This window comes from Antennarius striatus, chromosome 24, assembly GCF_040054535.1.
Source record: "Antennarius striatus isolate MH-2024 chromosome 24, ASM4005453v1, whole genome shotgun sequence".
Taxonomy (NCBI): domain Eukaryota; kingdom Metazoa; phylum Chordata; class Actinopteri; order Lophiiformes; family Antennariidae; genus Antennarius; species Antennarius striatus.
Genome location: NC_090799.1, coordinates 6726855 through 6747844, shown reverse-complemented (window position 1 = coordinate 6747844; position 20990 = coordinate 6726855). Strand labels below are relative to the sequence as shown.

At 47.4% G+C, this 20990-nt stretch overlaps 2 protein-coding genes across 5 annotated transcripts; one reads left to right on the top strand and one right to left on the bottom strand.

Annotated features, from left to right (window-relative positions):
• Nucleotides 1-888: 888 nt before the first annotated feature.
• LOC137591684 (histone-lysine N-methyltransferase SETDB2-like) lies at nucleotides 889-5661 on the bottom strand. The gene is made up of 10 exons (XM_068309820.1): nucleotides 5622-5661; nucleotides 3401-3514; nucleotides 3226-3321; nucleotides 2963-3135; nucleotides 2593-2865; nucleotides 2163-2485; nucleotides 1899-2068; nucleotides 1296-1819; nucleotides 1124-1212; nucleotides 889-1045 (listed from the first exon to the last, which is right to left on the bottom strand). The coding sequence occupies exons 1-10, from the start codon at nucleotides 5659-5661 to the stop codon at nucleotides 889-891; spliced, it is 1959 nt and encodes a 652-aa protein (XP_068165921.1).
• Nucleotides 5662-7764: 2103 nt separating this feature from the next.
• LOC137591483 (uncharacterized) lies at nucleotides 7765-19357 on the top strand. Of its 4 annotated transcripts, none has more exons than XM_068309512.1 (4): nucleotides 7765-7821; nucleotides 7947-9447; nucleotides 9593-9830; nucleotides 17906-19357. In XM_068309512.1, the coding sequence occupies exons 3-4, from the start codon at nucleotides 9715-9717 to the stop codon at nucleotides 18759-18761; spliced, it is 972 nt and encodes a 323-aa protein (XP_068165613.1). In that variant the 5' UTR covers nucleotides 7765-7821; nucleotides 7947-9447; nucleotides 9593-9714; the 3' UTR covers nucleotides 18762-19357. The 4 variants fall into 4 exon arrangements, with proteins under 4 accessions (XP_068165613.1, XP_068165614.1, XP_068165615.1 ...); XM_068309513.1 differs by lacking the exon at nucleotides 7765-7821 and having other exon boundaries at nucleotides 7904-9225; nucleotides 9300-9447; XM_068309514.1 differs by lacking the exon at nucleotides 7765-7821 and having other exon boundaries at nucleotides 7904-8182.
• The last annotated feature ends 1633 nt before the right edge of the window (nucleotides 19358-20990 follow it).

Sequence of the window (20990 nt, the reverse complement as noted above, 5' to 3'; positions counted from 1 at the left end):
TCAGGAAGTCGAATCTAGGATTCAGGAGGAGCAGTGTGGTTTTCGTCCTGGCCGTGGAATAGTGGACCAGCTCTACACCCTCCGCAGGGTCCTTGTGGGGGCTTGGGAGTTCGCCCAACCAGTCTACATGTGTTTTGTGGACTTGGAGAAGGCGTTCGACCATGTTCCTCGGGGGCTTCTGTGGGGGGTGTTTCGGGAGTATGGGGTACCGGATCCCTTGATAAGGGCTGTTCGGTCCCTGTACGACCAATGTCAGAGTTTGGTCCACATTGCCGGCAGTAAGTTGGATTCGTTTCCAGTGAGGGTTGGACTCCGCCAAGACTGCCCTTTGTCACCAATTCTGTTCATAACTTTTATGGACAGAATTTCTAGGCGCAGGGTAATATTAGCCGCTAACTACCCAGTTAGCGGCTAATATTAGCGTAAACAGAGCTAACTTACTACTTACTCATACTGTAGTGTAGTTCTTTCACACAGTGGAGTAAGTCGTTAATATGTAAAACTTCACATTTCTATTTATGTGTATTACTTATCTTTTTATACTTTTCTCCTGCTAATTGTTTCTTATTTGTTGAGTGTCCATTCTTCCATTTCTCTGTGACTTACCTCTAATACTGCTGTGGAAATTTCCCCAATATGGGATGAATAAAGATTTATCTCATCTTAAAGTGTAAAACGTTTACTATAATCTGATTTCACATACTGCCTTTTTTACAAATATACAACCAACGCTATGGCAATCATTCACATTAAAACAAAATAAATCTCCAAACAACTTTGTTTATTTAGAAAAACAGGAAAACAAGTGAAATGTTACATACAGAACATTAGAACAAAAATATATGATTGTCTTTAATGAACAGTGTCCAAGTGTGAACTTGGTGGCGTTTACTTTGGTTCAGCCTCCACCTCATAAATGTCATCCAGGTTCCCAACGGCAAAATATCCTCGGCAGTTGTCGCTGCCGCACTGACACGGTATTTCCTGTTTACCCCCTGCGTCTGAGGAGTAATTCCATGTCAGCTCAGTGCCGGCCTTCAAGACACTGATGGAGAGACGACAAAATCAGTTGAAGGCAAACAACAGTTTCCACCATCACTTCCTCCACACGAGGCTTCCTCACCGCTTGGTGAAGAAGGCGAAGACGGGGAGGGAGGGGTCGTGGGAGTCGATGAAGACGTGCTGGATGAACAGGTTTGGCTGGCAGCTGTGCTGTAGAGAAGACACGGGTCAAAGGTCAAATGATGTGTAGAATTTAATCTCATAATCTAATTGTGTCCTCCTCTTCCTCTTACGTTTATGAATCGGCTCACGTTTCCCTCCTTGCTGGCGTCCACAATGACGGCGTCCTCGATATTCATCACTCTCTTTAGACTCCTCTGGCCGCTGCTCTCTGTTTCGGTGCTGCTAACGGCTCCGGCTTCCACCGGCTTCTTGTTCTCAGCCTGAGACTGGTCACATGACCCGCCCGCCGGTTGTGAAGGGGGGTCTGGACCTCCCACCAACACCTTCTGAATGACACAAACAGGATTGGTGGCGTTAACATCTTGCAAACCGAACCCACGGGTGACCCGGACCAGACACACCTTGTCCTGGTCCTTCGGTGTCGTGGTTGCGGCGCCGGCATCAGCTGATCCATGGATCACGGGGACATGCAGGGGGGTCGAGGTGGATTCAACCATGTTGCTCCGCCCCTCCTGCACCTGTGGGACGAGCCACTCGGTGACGATCTCCACTTCATCGTCCGAGGGCAGGTCCATCCTTGTCATCTTTGGGGAGGGGGAGTTGGTGGGACTTTGAACCTTCTGCAGGACCACACCTGAACATGTTTCATCGTTAAATCGATCGTTCCTTTTCGAAACACGAGCCCCCCTCCCCCCGACTCGACATCATCTCACCTGCATAGATGCACACGAACGTGCCGCGGTCCAGATCGTCACGGCAACGCACCCCCCAGATGCAGTTATCAGTCTTGAAGACCTGGAGGCGGACCCTGATCCCCCGCTGGACCAGCCGGTTCTGACAGCGAGCCCAGTCGCAACCACACCACGGACCGCATTCATACAGGCTGAAACACACACATTTGGTCATCTGACTGTGTGTGTGTGTATGTATGTGTGTGTGTAGAGGGGTGTCCTCTCACGTGTCCCACTCTGTCTCACCCTGTCGGCACAGGCTCTTCCAGCCTGTGATGACTGTAGTGGCGCCCTCTTGTGGTCAAGGACACGCAGGGGCACTGCTGCGCGTCTCTGCAGCCGTCAGTACACACACAGTAGGTCCGGAACAGCCCTCGGCTCAGGAAGCAGCCGTGTGGCCAGCGATCCTTCCTGTAGCGGAACTCAGGCGGATGGGCCCCGCCCTCCCCAGGACACAGCTGAACCGGCGTGGGCTCCAGCCCCCGGCTCAAGTCCAGCTCGGGACACTTGGGGCCGGCAGCTGTTGGGGGGTCCAACTGAACATGTGGGTTAAAAGTGAAGAAGTCCACCTGCAGGAGACACGCCATTAGTTCTGACACAATTTCCTGACTTGATGACATCACGACGAGCTAGGAGCCAATCACAACTTCTTCCCGTCTTGAAGGCATCAGCTGACCTGCAGGATGTCATGGCTGTCAGTGGTCAACAGGAAGTGCATCACATCGTCGTAGTTGCGCAGGCTTTGTCCGCACGGTGCCTTGTACAGGACGTGCCAGTCCTCCTCGTGGCTGGGGCCAGCAGGCCCCGCCCCCTCGCCATCCCCATCCTGCGACATCAGCAGCACCACCGTCAGCCGCTTGAAGCCACAGAGCAGCGGAATCTTCAATGGGTTCTGACCCCAGAACAGTGGCATTAACTGATGCATGCTGGGTAAATTGGATAGGCAGGTCTGAAGCAGGAACACAAAATCCGGGTGAACGCTACGTCAGGAGGTTTGAGGTGTGGCAAGTGTGTGTGTGTGTGTGTGTGTGTGTGTGTGGTGTGACCTTGCAGCAGGTGTGTGGTTGGTAGTGCAGCTGGACTGGGGTCAGAGGTCGCAGCAACAGCTGCTCTCTACCTGCAGGCGACGCTGCAGGGCTGGACGGCCCGTTGGAGTGAGGCGTGGTGCAGGACGAAGAGGAGCCTTGGAGGGAATCGTGCAGCAGGACCTCACCTGGACCTGAAAACACATTTAAATCAGTCAAGTCACTCAAGTCAGGGACAGTTCATAAACTCAATGTTAGTCGTAGATTATACTGCTGGAGTTTACCTAAGCCGATGACGTCCTGAACCACAGAGGAGTCAGGAAGGGAATCAGGAAGATAAGAGTCCACAATCTCCAGCAGCTTGAGGCCCTGAACGTATTCTGATCGACACACAACGACTGATCATTAGAGGAAAACAGATCTGCATGCTAACAAGACAAGAGGAAGATAAGAACCAACGTTTATCCGTGGCCGTCTTGTTCTTCAGGACGTTCTTCAAGTTATCCAGATACTCAAAAACTCCAGTGAAAACCTGATCCACATTCTCCTTGGCCCAGAAACTTTTGGCCCGCTCTGAAAAACAGTTAAAAAAACATGGTTCTACATGGTTGTCGGTGGCTCTTCGGGTGATGGCTTCTGGGTGCTCCTGGCTGACGGGGTTGGGGGAACTCAGCTAGAATGGCCCTGTTGGGTTCTAGTAGCCTATCTGGCCGTTGGTTTCCATCACACATGCATGTGCACTGTCGAGTCCAATTGTTGGGAACCATTGGGTCCCATCAGAATATGATGAATCTCTCTTCAAACTACGGCTGCCACAATTAATTGACTAGTCACGATTATGTCGACAATTAAAATCGTCAACAACTAATTTAATAGTCGAGGCGTCGTTGTTTTGTTTTTAATCTTTGTTTTTCTCTCAAAACTGCTGCGGCACCTCCACGGCCGCACCTGCCTTTCTGTCCTTGACACACCTGTGCAGTAGAGGTAATGGGGGCCAGCCGTGATGTCACTAGAAGTTATACCAGAGGGGCTCTGGTGTCATGGCTAACCGGCAGCACCGGACCTCAAAAGTGTGGGAGCATTTTACGAAAACAAAAGAGAAAAGTTTGCAATGCAATATCTGCAGACAGAAGTTGCCTTGCACGGCAGCACAACTGCGATGCTCGAGCACCTGAAAAGGAAGCAGGTTGTGGCAACGATGAAGAGGGACCGTCGTCTCGGTAAGCTAACTTTGTAGTTAGCGGCTAATATTAGCGTAAACAGAGAGCTAACTTACTACTTACTTATATAGCTGTAAACGTTAACATTAGCAATGACGATTTGATTATTGCCGCCCTTAGCACACATATTTCATGTGTTTTCTGTAACGCTACAACAGTGATGTGTTTGAATAGGAAATGTGGTAACGCTAATGTTTTCTAACGTTATGTTTCAGTCAGTCAGTGAGACCAAAACTGTAATAATTCCTCAGTTACAGGTGCCTACCTCATTGTTGCTATGTTTGATGCCAAAGACAAATTAAGGAAAGAAAAAAACTAAAAATGAACCTGAAGTATTTATTTTTGTGTTGTTTAGGCATGTGCCGTTTCCTTATTTTACTCAGCTGTTTGCACTCTATGCTACGCAGTTAAACAATTGTTTGTTGCTACAAGCATATTTCATTAAAGGTTTAATCAACTATCATCTTAATTATCTTTATTTTTAGTTAGCATATGCCTTAAACACTTAAAGCTGAAAAGTATTGATGGTTATATAAGAGCAGCTTCATGCTGGTGCGATAAGCTGTATGTTTTACATTCAATTTACGTATGATCTGATTAGTCGACTAATCAAAAAGATAATGGGTGATTAATCGACTATCAAAATAATGGTTTGTGGCAGCCCTACTTCAGACATCACAATCTAATGCCCTCTATCTTCCTCCTACACTGGTTTCCTCTGGTGGCCTATTCTATACTGTCAGGACCTCCACTAATCTGGTGTTTTATAACACTGGTATTAAGGTATCAGTTCTAAGATATGATAAACCAGCCTAAACCTTTTCCACTCCAACAGCACTGCCTGTCTGTCCACTACCTAGTTTGTGTTTTCTCTCTGTCTCCTTTTGCTTTCCCCCTTAACTCACAGGGGTGCAGCACTTCCCTCGCTGGCTCACAATAGGAAATTCTAATAAAGACTGACAATTTAGCTCTCAGAGAAGACTGGTGATGGTCACATGCACGCATTAAAATATATAAAATATTTTTCTGCAAGACTAAAATAAGCATTGATCTCATAAAAGGTTGACCCGTTTTATGGGGCTAAACTATGAGAATACATGCAGACAAGACCGGTAAAAAATTTAGTAATTAAATTTAAAAAACAAAAACAAACAACGATTAAAAACTGGAAAACTTTTCTCTGAATTTCATCGTTGCAAATAAGATCAGATTGCAGCAGGCGGTAAAAATAGGATTTTCTGTTGAAATTTGAGAAAAGACTTCATTTCTGTTGCTCAGCGTTAAACTAGCTAATAAATAGTGAACTTTACATTGCGGATGTCACCCATCTCTGCATACCTGAGGAAACCTGAACAAATATGAAGCTGGTTTTCACCTGCAAGAATCACGACTTCCTTTCTAACCTGGTAACACCATGTGCTTTAGTATAAAGTTAAATGAACAGGAACATTTCTTCTTACCAACATCTTGCAGGTCTAATGAATCCTCTTCCATCTCCATTCTCGATAGCCAGTGGTAGACAGCAAACTAACTATTCGGCTAACGTCAGCTGAATAGACGGTGACTGAACGATTGATTGATCGAATTGAAATTTCAACTAAAGGTAAGGTCAGAGTGGAATAGACGCGGGAATAACGCGACCTAAAGCGTTATAACGTTTAGTTCTCGCGCGAGTTTGTCGTCACGAGACTCACCTGCGTGATTCTGCCTTATTCAAATAGACCAGACGGCACCACGTCTGCCAATGGGATTAAGCGCTGTACTAATAAAGTTTTTGATCACACAAGTAAAAGAACTATTTACAGAAGTTTTTTATGAACTCGGAACATGAAGTGCATTATTGAAGACAACGCATGCAATAGGAAATGATGAACTGCAAAGTATGCATGAACAAGAATTGTCATACTCAACACAAATTTCTAAAAAAAAAAAAATCTTTTTAATTTTAAAATTTTTATTGTCAAACTAATTTTTTTCAATTATTCATTTTTACCACCTATTGTTCTTGCAATTTTTTTCACCCAAAATTAAACAAAGTTAATTAAAGTGTGTGCGTGTGTTTGTGTGTGTGTCTGCGCATGTGTGTGTGACTGAGCGACTGTGTGAGAGGGTGTGTGCGCTACGTAACAGTTAAAATATATACAGTACATAAATTATTAATTTTCAACCCTAACGTCAACACAACAAACATTTACAGCTAAAACTAGAACCAGACAGTCAGAGACTGCAACATCCCGCAGCTTACCTACTTAGTTACACCTAAGTGAGGTAAGTGAGGAAGATTCATGTTGAAGGTGTTCAGCCGCGCAAATAGGCTGCACAGCAGGGCAACTGGGTTGGTTTTAGTTAGACGCGTTTGTAACAGTGTTATAAAAAATTTATTTATATATATATATATATATTTGAATGAACTTGCCCAAATTTTACATGTCCTTTGTTTTTGGTTCCATGATTTGGTTGTGTTTCGGTGGGGCAATTATTGGGGGTGCACACGCCCAGGCATCCTCGTGCTGGAGGTCTGGAGAGAGGGGTGAGTCGCACTTGTTCAATGCTGCGGAAACTTTTTGTTAATATATTCTTCATTTTCATTATTTTCTACCAGTGGATGTGATTTTGTGGTACATAGTCGCTCACTTTCACACTTGCTATGTTTAAATATTATTTACTTATGTATTCGCGACGTAATTTATGTTAATTAGTAGGCGCTAAGCGGCGAACAGGTGCTAACGGCTCACTGCGTGTTGCAGCCATGCCAGCGTTACCCCAGCTCTCACATGACGTGCCCCACCTTTTGTGTTACAGGTGTGTTTAACTGTTTAAACAGACAAAGAAAAGCTGTAAAAAGATCTGTTAAGTGTTTTACATGTTTGTATTTCTTTTTATTCTTTTGATTTGACCTACTGTTTAATTTAGTTGTGTTAAATGTCATTATTTTATTGTTATGGCATCCTGGTGCTGGAGGTCTGGAGAGAGGGCCATGCCAGCGTTACCCCAGCTCTCACATGACGTGCCCCACCTTTTGTGTTTCAGAAGAATAAAAACACAACGGATCTGCTCCACGTCTCCTTCAATTCTTCGGCCATCCACAGTCATAAAGTTTTCACCGTCATGATAAATGTAACTGGCCAGTTAGGGTCGGTCACACGTGCATTAAAACAAAGTCAAAGTTCAGGCGTAAATTCACTGTTGGATATGCCAATCCATTTATTGCACATGATCCAAAGTATGCAGCAGCACTCAAAAACTTAAAGCAACTATTTAAACTTACAACACAAAACAATCTGTGACAATGCCACTTTCTCTCTCGCACGGTCGAAAACTGTGTCTTCCCCCTATCGCCCCTGCGTGCAATCACCAACCCAGGAGGTAATATTGGTTTCCATGGCAACCACCCACCAAGACAATTGACTGACAGATTTAGAGGTTTGACATGACGTCATCAAAAAGGGGAATGAAAATTGAGAATCATTTCATTGTAAGATGTTTAAATAAATTTTAAAAAATAACAAAATGCATTTTGGCTCCAACAGAAGGTGTTGAACGTTTCTGCTGCCGCGTCCCGTCACATGACCTCAGACATGTGACATACTGCTGAGTCACTATCTCAGAGAACTGCTACGTCATCTCTGCTGCATGAATCCAAAAATGCTGTGTATTTCAGTAAAGGATCAAATAAATTTATCATTTATATTTATAGCAAAAATTAAAGTCTTAAATGAAGTTCTGAACACATCGTAGAAAACTGTGAAAATGTTGAAGAAAGTTTGTTGTTGTTCCCCAAACAGTGACGTAGCTGGTGTTACCTTCAGGTCCTGCACGGAAATCTCCCACTTTGTCAGGTACATGTAGGGCACCCCGGAGCTGGACCCGACCGGACCGTCGCTGACCGAGAAGACGTTGGAGAACGGCTGTCCCACCACCGGCTCGTGCGTGGAGATGGTCGCCATTGTAGAATGACGAGTGGAAACTAGACGTTTCAGAACAGGCCTTTATTATTGGCTGTCGAACAGAACACAAACAGGTGCGGGCAGGTGCCTCAATCACACACGCGGGTATCTCTCTGTCTCACACTTACGGTCTTGCCGTAAAGCAGTGTCGCAACTCATGAGCAACACTGCAGTTCTCTATGTCACCACATGACATCTCCCCCTTTTTACTTTCATTTTTATTTATTTTATTTATTTTTAAATGCCGCTCCCGCCCCAAAGACCATAGAATGCGCCGTGCGCAATAGAGACTACAGGTTTAGTCTCCCGACAGGTTTGCACACCCGTCCAGATCTGGTACGGACAGACTGCGGTGAGTCCTCAGAGCGCGCAACAGAGGGCGTCTTCCCCAGAGCAGAAGAACCTATCGGAGGTGTCATCTCGTTAGCCTCGGCAGGTGGAGGAATGGCTGGATCCGCAGGCTTTTGAAGATCATCTTTGCGCAGATGACGGCGGTTGCGGCGCAGCACCGCACCCTGCGGTGTCTGAAGAAGATACGACCTTGGCGTGACGGACCTCTTGGTAACAACAGCAGGTGTCACCCAGGTCTTTTCCTGATCCAGCTTGGCGACTACCATGTCACCTGGACGTAGAGCAGGGAGGGGTCTGGCTCCGTGGCGACGGTTGTAGTAGAAAGCTTGCTTGGCCTTCTCTGTAGCATCCTTTTGCCTGACAATCTGTTTGTCGGGCCACTTCAGTTGGAGATTTTTCTCCAGCGTGGGGAGTGTTGTGCGGATCCTTCTCCCCATTAGGAGTTCAGCTGGACTGACTCCGGTAGTTGCACAAGGTGTAGATCTGTAGCACATTAGAGCAATGAGCGGATCCTCCTGTCTGAGAATTCTCTTTGCTGTCTGTACCGCTCTTTCTGCGTGACTGTTTCCTCGAGGATGGTGAGGACTGGACGTGATGTGTCTGAAGTCCCTTTCTTTTGCAAACTCCCTGAATTCTGCACAGGAAAACTGAGGTCCATTATCGCTCACCACCACCTCAGGGATCCCAAAACGAGCCATCATTGCCTTCAGTCTTTGAATGACCTGAAAGCTAGTGGTTGAAGGCAGGAGTAGTATCTCCAAGAACCGTGAGTAGTAGTCTGATACTACCAGATAATTATGTTTATTATACTCACAAAGGTCAAGTCCAATTCTTTTCCAGGGGCGGTCCGGCAGAGGCGTGGAGATGAGTGGCTCCTTCTGTTGGGTGTTTCTGCTCCTGGCAGGACTTGCATTGTGGCACAGTCTCTGTTATCTCAGTGGATAGACCTGGCCACCAAACAGATGAATTTGCTCTTTCTCTGCATTTTGTGAGTCCTTAACTTAATGTCATTCAGCTTCCAGATGTCCAATTAGACAGTATTCCAAATATTTTGACCTAAAGTTATCTGTGGTCCTAAATATCAGCTTTTCAAAATCACTTACCTGAGCTACTCACAAAACGCTTCGTTTCAGGCCTCCGGCTGCAGTATGTTAATGAGCTCCGCTGGTCCACGCCTCCTTCACCTGGACCACGCCCCTCTGAAGTAGAGCGTTAGGCTAACGGGACACTGACCGGCATTACGTTTGTTATCATTATGGCGTTTGGAGGACCCATCGTGTCGGCGTACATCTATGACCCTGAGTCGGACCAGAAGCGGGGGCTCCTAAAGAAACACCGACTGTGCGGCTGCAGCAGGACTATTTCTGAATGGTTAGTACGTGTGAACGCTACTTAGTTGGTTCTGTGTTGTTTTGTTGTGTAACCTACGTCATCACAGGACGTTGCATCGTCCGGTAGCTACTTTAGTTTCTACTCCCGCCTCTCATCGCACAGTAATAATGTCACATGTCTTATTATGTACTTTGTATATGTGCAGATGTGTTGACTGTTAAAAAGTTGCTGTATTTCTATAAGTGACAGTAAAGTCTGATGCAAACATAGCAACCAGACTTGTTGGCTTTATGGGCTGTAAGGTTGGCGTACTTCCACCAAAGGTTGGCGTGGAACGGAGAAGGATGATCGGGGTCGTTCTCATCGTCGTGTATAGTCCATGTAGACCCAAAGTGGCTGGGGTCGTCGTGTGGTACTGGCGGGACGGCTGGGGCGATGAGTCTTTTAGCTGCTGGGAGGGCAGGGTTGCCTCCGACTACGGAGGGAATGGTTTTAGGTGATAAGACACAGATGCGAATGTTGAATTCTGGGTCCAGGCCATCTGTAGCTGGGCACAGGCTGAACCTGACGCATCCTGGGGTGGTGGGCACAACTGTTATTACTATGTGGGTGTCGTTTGTTGACATCTTGGGGAAGAGCTGACGGTAGGCTTTGGCAGTTTTCGATACTGCCCATTGGTACTGATCGCCGGAGTGTGTTGGCCAATATGTGTAGAGGAAGACTTCACTCCATGGTTCCTCGTAGGGCTCTCCTTGGTTGGAGCCATAGTGGACCACTTGAGGATTCCTTGGTGCTCCAGCATACCAGTAGTAGTCGTGGTATTTGACTCCGTTGCGTCGTTGTTTATTGGCTTGTTTCCTCTGGGAGTTGCAACGGTAGCAGTAGGTGGTGAGTCCTTCCAAGGGGATGGTGATTGATGCCTTGGTTCCATTGAGGGGTAGGCAGTATGTGTAAGGTTGAACACCTCTATCATAGCTGGTGGTGGTTGGGCATTCTGTTGCTTTGTACTCATCCCCCCAGATTTTTGCTTGGATGTTCTACTGGTTGGTTGGAGTGGCCATCAGGAGTCCAATGGTTGTTACCAGGAGTTGCTTGACTTTCATTGTAATTCTTGGACCTTCTTGCAATGGGACTGGTGTATCCACGTGTCTCGTTCAGCAATTTTGACGGCCGTGGGGTTGGTGATCAATACTCTGTAGGGCCCGTCCCACTTAGGACTTGACCAGTTTTTTCCTCTTGATCACCTTAAGCAAGATCAGGTCCCCAGGTCTCAGCAGCTCCTGTGTGGGCGACAGAGATAAAGAGGAAGGGGGCAGATCATTTGCTCTTTGGATTTCTCTTTTTTCAAAGAGTTTGCACAGCCATTCTGTAAGGGGATCGAGCTGGCCTATTTGCTCTTGTACCGTTTGACCTTCCCACAGTGGGAGGTTGAATGGTCGGCCGTGTACCGCTTCAAATGGTGTCAGACCTGTGTTTGTGGGTGTGATGCGCATGTATGTTTTGACTAAGTCTAAACACTCTGGCCATGGTTTTTTGGTTTCTTCCATGGTTTTGCGGAGTCGCAATTTGACCGTACCGTTTGTTCTTTTGACTAGGCCTGCACTTTGCAGGTGATACGCACAGTGATGTTTTAGTTCGATGCCAAGGTGTTTACTTATGTTTTGGACAATTTCGTTGACGAAGTGTGTACCATTGTCACTACGAATGACGCGTGGTATACCGTGTTCTGGGATGATGTGTTTGCATAAGGCTTTGGCGACTGTGAGTGCTTCTGCATGTCTGGATGGGACTAGTTCGACCCATTTGGTTAGTGTGTCAATCAACACTATGCAGTACTTGTAGTTTTGGACTGTGTTAAGCTCGATGAAGTCCATGTGGATGATTTCAAATGGGTAGGAGCCGACTGGATGTTGTCCTCGTTTCGGTCTAACGTTGCCTTGGCTGTTGTGGTGGCAGCATGTGATGCAGTTCCTACAAAAGTTTTTGAAGAAAGTTTGGAGGCCTTGTGACATATGAAAGGCTTGTTCCACTATTGAAATCATCCCTCCTGTTGAGACACGGCTCCTGCCATGACTCAGCACAGCAATCGTGTGGAACAAGCTGCGGGGAATGCATGGTTTCGTATCAACGTTGTAAAGGTCGTTGGTGATGGTAGAACCAGAGAGCATCCACCAGGTCTTTTCTTTGTCCGGGGCAGCCGATTGCATGTCTTTGAGGACTTCTAAGGGGATTGATTCAGGAACACGCGGTTTGGAGACTTGATGGAGGTGCATGGAGACGGCGTGTTTGGCCGCAATCTTGGCGGCTGCATCAGCCTTGGCATTGCCTAGGGAGACTGGGTCGGTGCCTGACGTATGGGCAGCACATTTGCAAACTGCTATGGTTCTGGGTAGGAGGACGGCCTCCAAAAGGTCTTGGAGGAGCGTGGCATGCATGACGGGTCGGCCCGAGGAGGTCTTCATACCGCGCCTGGCCCATTGGGCGGCAAAAATGTGGAGTGTGGAGAAGGCATATTGGCTGTCCGTATAGATGGTGACGTCATCTCCACGAAAAAGTTTGCATGCTTCTGTGAGGGCCGTTAATTCTGCAGCTTGGGCAGACCAATTGCCAGGCAGTTTTCCAGACTTTAGGGTAGAGGTTTGTGTGACTACGGCATAGCCAGTGTGGTTCGTTCCATCAGGGGCTTTGGAAGAGGAGCCATCAACAAACACAATATGACCAGTCGAAAGTGGTGTGTCCTGGAGATCTTTTCGGGGCTTACAACAGACGGACGTGCGCTCTTGGCAGTCGTGTGGGTCGCCATCTTCGGCAGTAGGCAATAGTGTGGCTGGGTTCAGGGTGCCGCAACGTTTGATTGTTAAATGGGGCTGTGAGAGTAACGTAGCGGTGACGGTGAGATGTCGAGCTGGTGAGAGCAAGGACATTTTGGTTTGGGTGAGCAAAATGTTGATTGCATGGTTAACAAGTAGGGTCAGAGGGTGGAACAGGACCAATTCGGCTGACATGGTGATAGCCATGGCGGCGGCACAGATGGCCTGAACACATGGGGGTAGCGCAGCGGCGACAGGGTCCATTTTCCTGGAGTAGTAGGCTATTGGCTTGAGCTTTTGGCCATGGGGTTGGAGGAGGACAGATGTCATGAAGCCGCTTTTGCAATCTACCGTTTGGGTGAAAGGTTTTTAGTAGTTGGGCAGGGCCAGGACCCCGGAGTCAGTGATGACGTGTTTGAGTGCTGTGAAGGCCTCGGCAGCTTCGGGGGTCCAGTCCAGGCGGGCAGACAGGGGCAAATCCTCTGAGTATATGAGGTTTAGTAGTGGCTGTGTTTTCTCGGCGTAGGACGCAATCCACGCACGGTAGTAGTTCGTCAAACCCAGGAAGGCCATCATCTGTCTCTTCGTGGCAGGGCGAGGTGCTTGTAGAATAGCGTTCTTTCTTTCTGCGGTCAGTTGTCAACCTTCTCCGGAGATCCTGTGGCCCAAGAAGGTGACTTCCTGCTGGCACCATTGTATCTTGGCAAGTGAGGCTTTGTTTCCTGTGTTGGCCAGGTGCGTACACAAGGATGCTGCTTCGAGTTTGTTTTCATCCGGTGTAGGGCTGGCTATGAGGATATCATCGACGTAGAGCAGGATTTGGGTGCTTTGGGCATGGCTATGGAGTGCGATGCAGTTATGATCTCTTGAGAAAAGAGGGTGGGACTCTCGGAGAAACCTTGAGGGAGTCTTGTACAGGTGTATTTCCTTCCATCAAAAGTGAACCCAAACCAACCCATGGCAGAGGGGTGAAGAGGAATGGAGAAAAAGGCATTGGCGAGGTGGATGACTGTGAACCATCGTTGCTCCGGGCGGAGCTCATTCAGTAGAGTATGTGGATCTGGAACGCACGGGGCTCGTTGGACGATGGCTTGGTTGACTGCTCGGAGATCACAGACCAGGTGCCACGTAGTGGAGTCTGCCTTTCGAACTGGGAAGATGGGTGTGTTACACTTAGCTGTGGGGCACTCCACGAGGATTTTAGCAATGACGGGACGGATGCCTTCCATGGCATCGGGCTTTAAGGGGTATTGCTTCACCCTGGGTCTGTACGTTGTTTTTGGCTCGATTCTCACTTGGGAGGCTGTGGTCAACAGACCCACATCGGCTTTGGAGGTGGACCAGAATTTCAAGGGAATCTGTGGGAAGTCGGAGGCTACGTGAAGGGCTTGGACTGGCTGTCAGGCAGACAAGTGAGTCGTTAGAGAGGCCGTAGTATTCCATCCGAGGGGGCATTTCTACATAGTGCCGTAGTAGCTGTGGTCCAAACGAAAAGTGGTTGGGTCAATTTTTTCCCAGTGATGCGACTTCTCAACTGCTGATGCGCGTTGGTTCAGCTGTTGCCATGACATCTCAGCAGAACGAGCTAAGGATACATGCGGCGTTGCTTCGATGGGCATCATGGCTGATACTTCCTCCTGGACAGTCGTGACCACACAGGCCCAGTCTGGACCCCACAAAAGGTATTTGACGTGTAGTCGCGAGGGCCGTAGGCGGTGGAATGTCAATAGCCACTGGCGGTCCACTGGGTGGTGAGGGAAGAGGATGGTCACATGGAGGGGGAATTGCGTTTGGATGACTGTAGAATGACATGGGACTGAAGATTTGGTCTGTGCAAGGAGGTCTATGGTCACCGAAGAGGGCCCTGCTGTGGTTAGGTCCAAGGCATAGAAAGTGGTAGGCGTTGACGGACTTTCGAGGACCAATAGTGATGTGTTGTTCACTTTAGAGACTTTGAGCGTCGTCCCATCAACGAGGATACTGAGGTTGAGTGCTACAAGGAGGTCTCGGCCTAAAAGGTTAACTGGACAGTGTGGGCTTAGAACGAAGGTGGTCGTGACTTCTGTTCCATCTTCGTCAATGACTTTACATTTTTTGGACCAGGGGTTGAGCGTTGGTTTTCCAGAGGCCCCTACTACAAGGATGCTCCGACCGGAGGGTTTCAGACCTGGAACTTCATCTCGGATGAGAGACACTTCAGCTCCAGTGTCACAGATGAAGGTGACGGCTGTCTGCAGTGGGCCTAACAGAAGGGTTCTGGTGGCTTCAGTTGGAATTACTAGGGACGAGAAGATGGCCTGCAGGTCTAGGATCTGGAGGGGAGCGTCTGGATCTGGTTTGTCACTTCCTCCATTGTCCGCACTGCGGTCCCGTGCTAGTAATTGTGAATTACTGGGGTTGAACGGAGGATCTCGTCTTGAAGGGCCTCTGTATCCAGTTTTGGGAAGGGGGCAGTCCCGTGCAAAGTGACCTGCCTTGTTGCAGTTATAGCAGATATCGTCTTGGGTAGCCGTGCGGCGTGGGTAGCGTCTGTGGTCCTGGTTGGGACGGCCTCGGCCTCTGCCGCGATGGGCGTTTTGGTAGTAAATGCCAGTCGGCGCTGAGGGGTCGACCATGGTGAGGGCGTCGACTCCTTCTATGATGGTCATGTGTTTGGCTGCGGCGCCCGAAGCTTTGCGTTTTTGTTGCACCTTGGTGGCATGCGTTGCCCACTGGATGATTTCCTGGACTGTGGCAGTCCTCCAGGTAATGAGGTGTTTCTGGATGAATCCTCGAATGATCTCTTGCATGCCATCCATGAGGTGACTCTTAAGTTGGCTTTGGTAAGCACCATTTGGGTTTTGGTCATCTTGGAGGCCGCTATTGGCTCTGAAGACCTCTTCCAGGCGGGCTCTGTATTCCTCGACAGACTCAGAGGGTTTCTGGCAGCACTGGCGGATCTTGGCTTAGTCTGGGACTTTTCTGAAGGTTTGTTCCACTCTGTGGAGGACTGCTGCTGTCCTTCCGGCTAGGTCGTCTGAGTCGTGTGGGAGGGGGGCGCCATCGGTTCCGTTCGGGTTGAAGGAGCCTCGCACTCTGCTCCAGCGATGTCCTAGAGCCATTCTAAGGGCGCTTTCCATTTCTCTGCCGTTGAGGTGGTAGCTAAGAGCCAAGCTGCGGAAGTTCATTTTCCATTCTGTGGAGTTATTTTCGACGTCCACAAGGCCCTTGCAAGCTTCGGCGCATTCCTGCTGAGTCCATGGGCGGTGTACCAGGATGGTTGGTGGCTGACCATCCGGCTGGCCTGTGTAGGCCGGATTTGTAACGGCGAACATGGGGTATTGGGTGACAGCTCCAGTTGTTTGGGCTGGGCTTTCGGGCCATGAGAGGGGGCCGTCAGCTTTGGGGAGTGGTTGAAACTGTGGGCTGCCTGTGTATGCTGGAGGGCTGCTGGTGGCGAATGGGTTGTTCATTTGTTGCGGTGAGGTTTGCACGCCCTCTTGTGGCAGCTCAGGATACAAGCGTTTTTGCTGTCTGCGAACATGACGGGTGAGGGAGGGTGAGCTATCATCTGGTAGGCGTGGGTTGGTATTTCTTCTGAGGCGGTTCTTTTGGGTCCGCCCCTCGAGGGTGCTCTGAGGATCTTCCTCTTTCTCGTCAGATTTGCTTTGACTTTCGTGGCGATCACTTGCTTCAGCCGAGTGTTCGGATGGCTGTTTGGGCGTGGTCTCGTGGTCTGGGGAGATGCCCAGCGCAGCCATCGTGGCTGACTGTTTTGCCTTCTTCTTCTCGTCTTTCTCTTGGATGGCGAGGACTCTTTTTGTGCTTTGTTGATGGTTGATGGATATAACTGGTTGATGGATATAACTTAAGCCCCCGAGATGTCGGTAACCTGTTAAAATACGTACTAGGAGCAGATTGGAGGCATGTGAAGGATGAGTGGTTTGATGAGCAAGACATCCCAAAAACTTGGGATCCGCATGATCGAATTAGAGGCGGAGACCATTTTAAAATGAAAGTTTTTAAAGCAATAATGACACGCTGGGGTCCTAAAATGGACTTTAGACGCATCCGTGCAATAAGAGCTAAAGAAAATGAGTCGTGTGTGGACTTTCTACACCGCTTTGACTCCATTTTTGGCACAAACACCGGTCTCACTGAAGGTACTGCCCCCTATGTTGAACTCTATAAAACTACCCTGATTGAGTGTCTGCCTCGACCAGTAAGAGAAAATACAACAAAGTCATGCATCACAATTAAAACCTGTGGGGTAAAAGAGTTGGTGGATCATGTACAACACAATTTGGACATGTGGCTGAAAAAGAAAGAGTTTAAGAAAGATGAGGAGCAAGATAAAGTAGATGGGTTAGTGCAAGTTATGGCCGCTTTGGTGGCCACCAAGGAAAGTGGGGGACAGGAAGAGAGGTATAGGGGCCGATGTTTCTGTTGCGGCCAGACAGGTCATTGGAGGGACAGTTGTCCAAACAGGAATAGGTGGGGACAGGATCGAGGTAGAAGCATAAGACGGGGTGGTTTTGGGTGGAGCCAGAGTAGAAGCGGTTTCGGTTTTGGGAGGGGCAACCGAGGTTTTGACAGAAGACAGGGACGTTTTGACAGAGGCAGGACAGATAGTTTGCTGAGATGAAGGGTTGGCTGCTACCAGTTTACAGTTTATCCCCATTTCGTCGGCGTCACTAAGGGTTTTAAGGTCAATCTCTGTTATCACTGATGCTCTATTTCTAACCAAACTTTGATGACTCCTAAAACTAAACTTAGTGGGTCTCTAGTCGTTAATAATGAGGACACGATAGATATGATGTTCTTCTCAGCCACAGAGCTGACCCAAACAAAGAACAATTGGCTCTTACTGGTGCAACAGGCCGCAGATAAATCAAAAGAGGATTGTGTGGTTTGTCTGGGGCCCCGCTTCGTCCTTAAAGTAATTCCCGCGCAATTTAACATTTCTTGTGTTAAGCAGTTAATGTTTAACACCAGTGTGTCCGCAGACTGCTGTGGGTGGGAGGAAGTATATCCTCTCACAACAGCCACTCCACAGAAACCTTTGTTCGACAAACAAATTCCTCGGAACCTTCCATTTATCTGCTTTAACTTTACTAATCTCACGACCTCCATCACCTGGCCAAGCCTCAAACTGGGGACCTGTATTCGGACCTTCCTCGCTCCCCCGAGGAGACCAGTCCTTCGGGCTGATCTCTGGTGGTGGTGTGGGAAAGATCGTTTGTTTGACGTAATCCCACCCCAGGCTTCTGGTCTGTGTGCTATTGTTTCACCCTTGTTACCTGTTGATGTTGTCCCCTTTCCTAGGGAGAGTCTGCCTCTTCTTCTCTCTGGTCCTAAACCCCTCCTCTCCAGGTCCAAAAGAGCTGAGAAACCCGAGTGGCTGGGACAAGGTGATCCCACCTACATCGACGCAATTGGAGTTCCCAGGGGGGTGCCAGATGAGTACAAGATAGCAGACCAGATAGCCGCTGGATGGGAAAGCATCTCTTTCATCTCGGCCATCTTTCCGGTCACCCCTAACAAGAACTTGGACCAGATCAACTATATTCATTATAATATCCAGAGGCTGGGCAACTACACTCTTGCAGGTTTCGAGGCCATACGGGAGCAGTTGGATGCCAGCTCCCTGATGACATTCCCGAATCGAATAGCTGTTGACATGCTGTTGGCCGAAAAAGGAGGAGTCTGTTCCATCTTTGGAGATAAGTGCTGTACATTCATACCAAATAACACTGCCCCTGGTGGTTCACTCTCTGAGGTGATCTCTGGCCTTCGCACCCTGTCCAACAAGATGAAGGAACACTCTGGCGTGGACACCTCCATGTGGGACAGCTGGATGAACGTGTTTGGGAAATATCGAACTCTGGTATCATCTGTTTTGGTTTCAATTGCTGTATTTGCCAGTGTGTTGACCTTATGTGGCTGTTGTTGCATTCCACGTATCCGGAAGCTGATAGAGAGGTTGATCTCCACCTCGATCAGGCCCATGCTGAGCAGTTGCAATTTCTCCTTGCCCCCATCGATGATGATTTCTCTGAGGAGGATAGTGGTCCTCCTAACTCTTCTCCCCCTCCAATCCCTTCCCCACTATTTCCTTCCCCACTTGCCTTTGATCACCATGTGTATGAATGCCCCGATTTACAGGTGTACGAGTGTATGAGTCAGCCTGAGTATTTATGATCCTCTTACCAAAAATCTCACGAAGTGGTAAGTTCTAGGTGATGTTTGATTCTACTCAGCGGCTTAGATGCTCAAAGTTGTTGTAAAAAGTGGGGAATGTTAATATGTAAATATATGTTATGCCTTTAATCACATTATAACAACTTTCTCAGTGTATCCTCAGGACAGTAGGAGCTGCGAGGGAATAGAAAGGTCCCAAGTTCTCAGTGGAAAGTTTTTCTAACTGATACAGATGAAGACATCCTGACTGATTCATGTCCTGATTGTGCACTCACAGTTTCTCGTCTGCTATCTGTTAACTGTCACACCAAAAATAAATGTTGTAAGGGGCACAGTGACCCCCTTCCTTAAATCATGCAATGTCCTGTTATGGGACCTGTCTCCTGTCAAAGAAAAACATGTATTCTGTGCTGTAGACATTTAATCCTTATATGGTAATTGATTCATGTTTTTCTGTCTCAACTTCAGTATCTGTCTCAACTCCGCCCGTTATGATGTAACCAATGACATGCATTTCATGTATAAAAACTGTGGAGATTCACTCCTCGTTGGACTTTTTTCTTTTTGTCCCCTTGTCGACAAGTAAACCTGTGTTGAAGAAATACTTTGGTCTCTGAGTATTTTTTATGTCAGTGTTGCAGGCACCAGGATCTGGCACCCAACAACAGATATATGATACCTGGAAAACAGGTTAAAATGTTATAAATGAAGGAGTGGAGTAGTGTAGCGTTTTCACCGAAGCTCCTTCTCGGTTATCTTTTATTCACAATCATTCACATTTCACCATAAATTCCCTCTCTAACCAATACTGTCTGCATTTGTCCTTTAATTTGAATTATTTTACCCAGCATCCATAACACTATCTTTCACTGTCTATCTAGACATTCACATTTACATGTCCATAGAACATTCATTATCAGTCCAAAATACATCCAATATATCATACTGGTTCACAATACATTTCAACAATAAACACGTTCTGTAACTCTTTGGCATTCCCCTTTAACATTACTCATTTTCCAAAATCCGTTCTTCTTGTCATTAGTTTACTTTGCATTTTAAAGTGCACTTTTAATATATAAAGATGCTACAAGCACCAAGACTCAATACAAAACAGTATCAGTAATCACCCCGAACACATATTGACATTGCATAGCTGCCTCATGGTCTTAAACCATTCCCTTCAGTAGAGGGTAACACTGCTTACTTAGTATGTACACAAAATAATAAAATGGAGCCAACCATTAAACATATCAAAACATAAGTCTAACTATAAGAATGGAGGAGTGATACCCCAAAACCATAACGGAACCACATGTGGGGAGACGCCATCTTAACGAGACCCAGTACACACAGTGACAGAAGTTCATGAATCTCTACAAGCTTATTTTATACATAAATTCCACCCAAATCAAAGCACAAACGTTACCAAAAGCGACATAAACATCAGGTGATATCTTTGTGTGGTTTTGAAGGATTACCCACCTGGAAAACAGGTTAAAATGTTATAAATGAAGGAGACAGTGGAGTAGTGTAGCGTTTTCAACGAAGCTCCTTCTCGGTTATGAAGGGAGCCCGGCTAGCGTGCACGTCATACGGACAGGTACAGGTTTAACCTGTGATCCCACCACTGCCACCTGGTGACCAAAGTTCTATTGTTTTTTGGGATGAAGAAATAAATTAAATCACACAAACTGGGTCTTAGAAGAATAAGTAAAACAGACACTTTCACAACTTTAGACACAAATAAAATAATCACACTAATGTGATGATACACTTAGTGGGCATCACACGCTCCCTGACAAATAAAAATGGCTCCTGACATTTTCAAAAACACGTTACTCAAATACTCAATTCAAATCAACTCTTAGACCTTAGGGTTTCCACTTTTCTTTAGCAAGTACCCATTACAGGGGGAATGTGTGTGGTGGATGCATGGTAAGGATATGGAGTGTATGGTGTGTGGGTGTAGAACATAGGATGCGAGTATGGCATACTGAAAGGTGGAAGATATGGCATCAGTGTGTGTGTTGATTGAGCGTAGTGGCGTGTAGGTACAACAGGTGAATATTGCAAGGTGTGTCCTAACACTGAGTTAACTGTAACCTGTTCTTGTACTGACGGTTCACCTAGCAAATCTTATGTGAGACACTGTCTAGGCTTTCTGTTACGGGTGGATCTCCTGACCCCTGACTGAACCTGCTCTTCT

Coding starts and splice junctions, on each gene's coding strand:
- LOC137591483 (XM_068309512.1), top strand. CDS start 9,715: ATGGCGTTTGGAGGACCCATCGTGTCGGCGTACATCTATGACCCTGAG. Junction 9,831..17,905: donor AGCAGGACTATTTCTGAATG/GTTAGTACGTGT, acceptor CCCCTTTCCTAG/GGAGAGTCTGCCTCTTCTTC.
- LOC137591684 (XM_068309820.1), bottom strand. CDS start 5,661: ATGGAGATGGAAGAGGATTCATTAGACCTGCAAGATGTTG. Junction 3,515..5,621: donor ATTAGACCTGCAAGATGTTG/GTAAGAAGAAAT, acceptor ACTGTTTTTCAG/AGCGGGCCAAAAGTTTCTGG. Junction 1,820..1,898: donor GTTCGTGTGCATCTATGCAG/GTGAGATGATGT, acceptor AAACATGTTCAG/GTGTGGTCCTGCAGAAGGTT.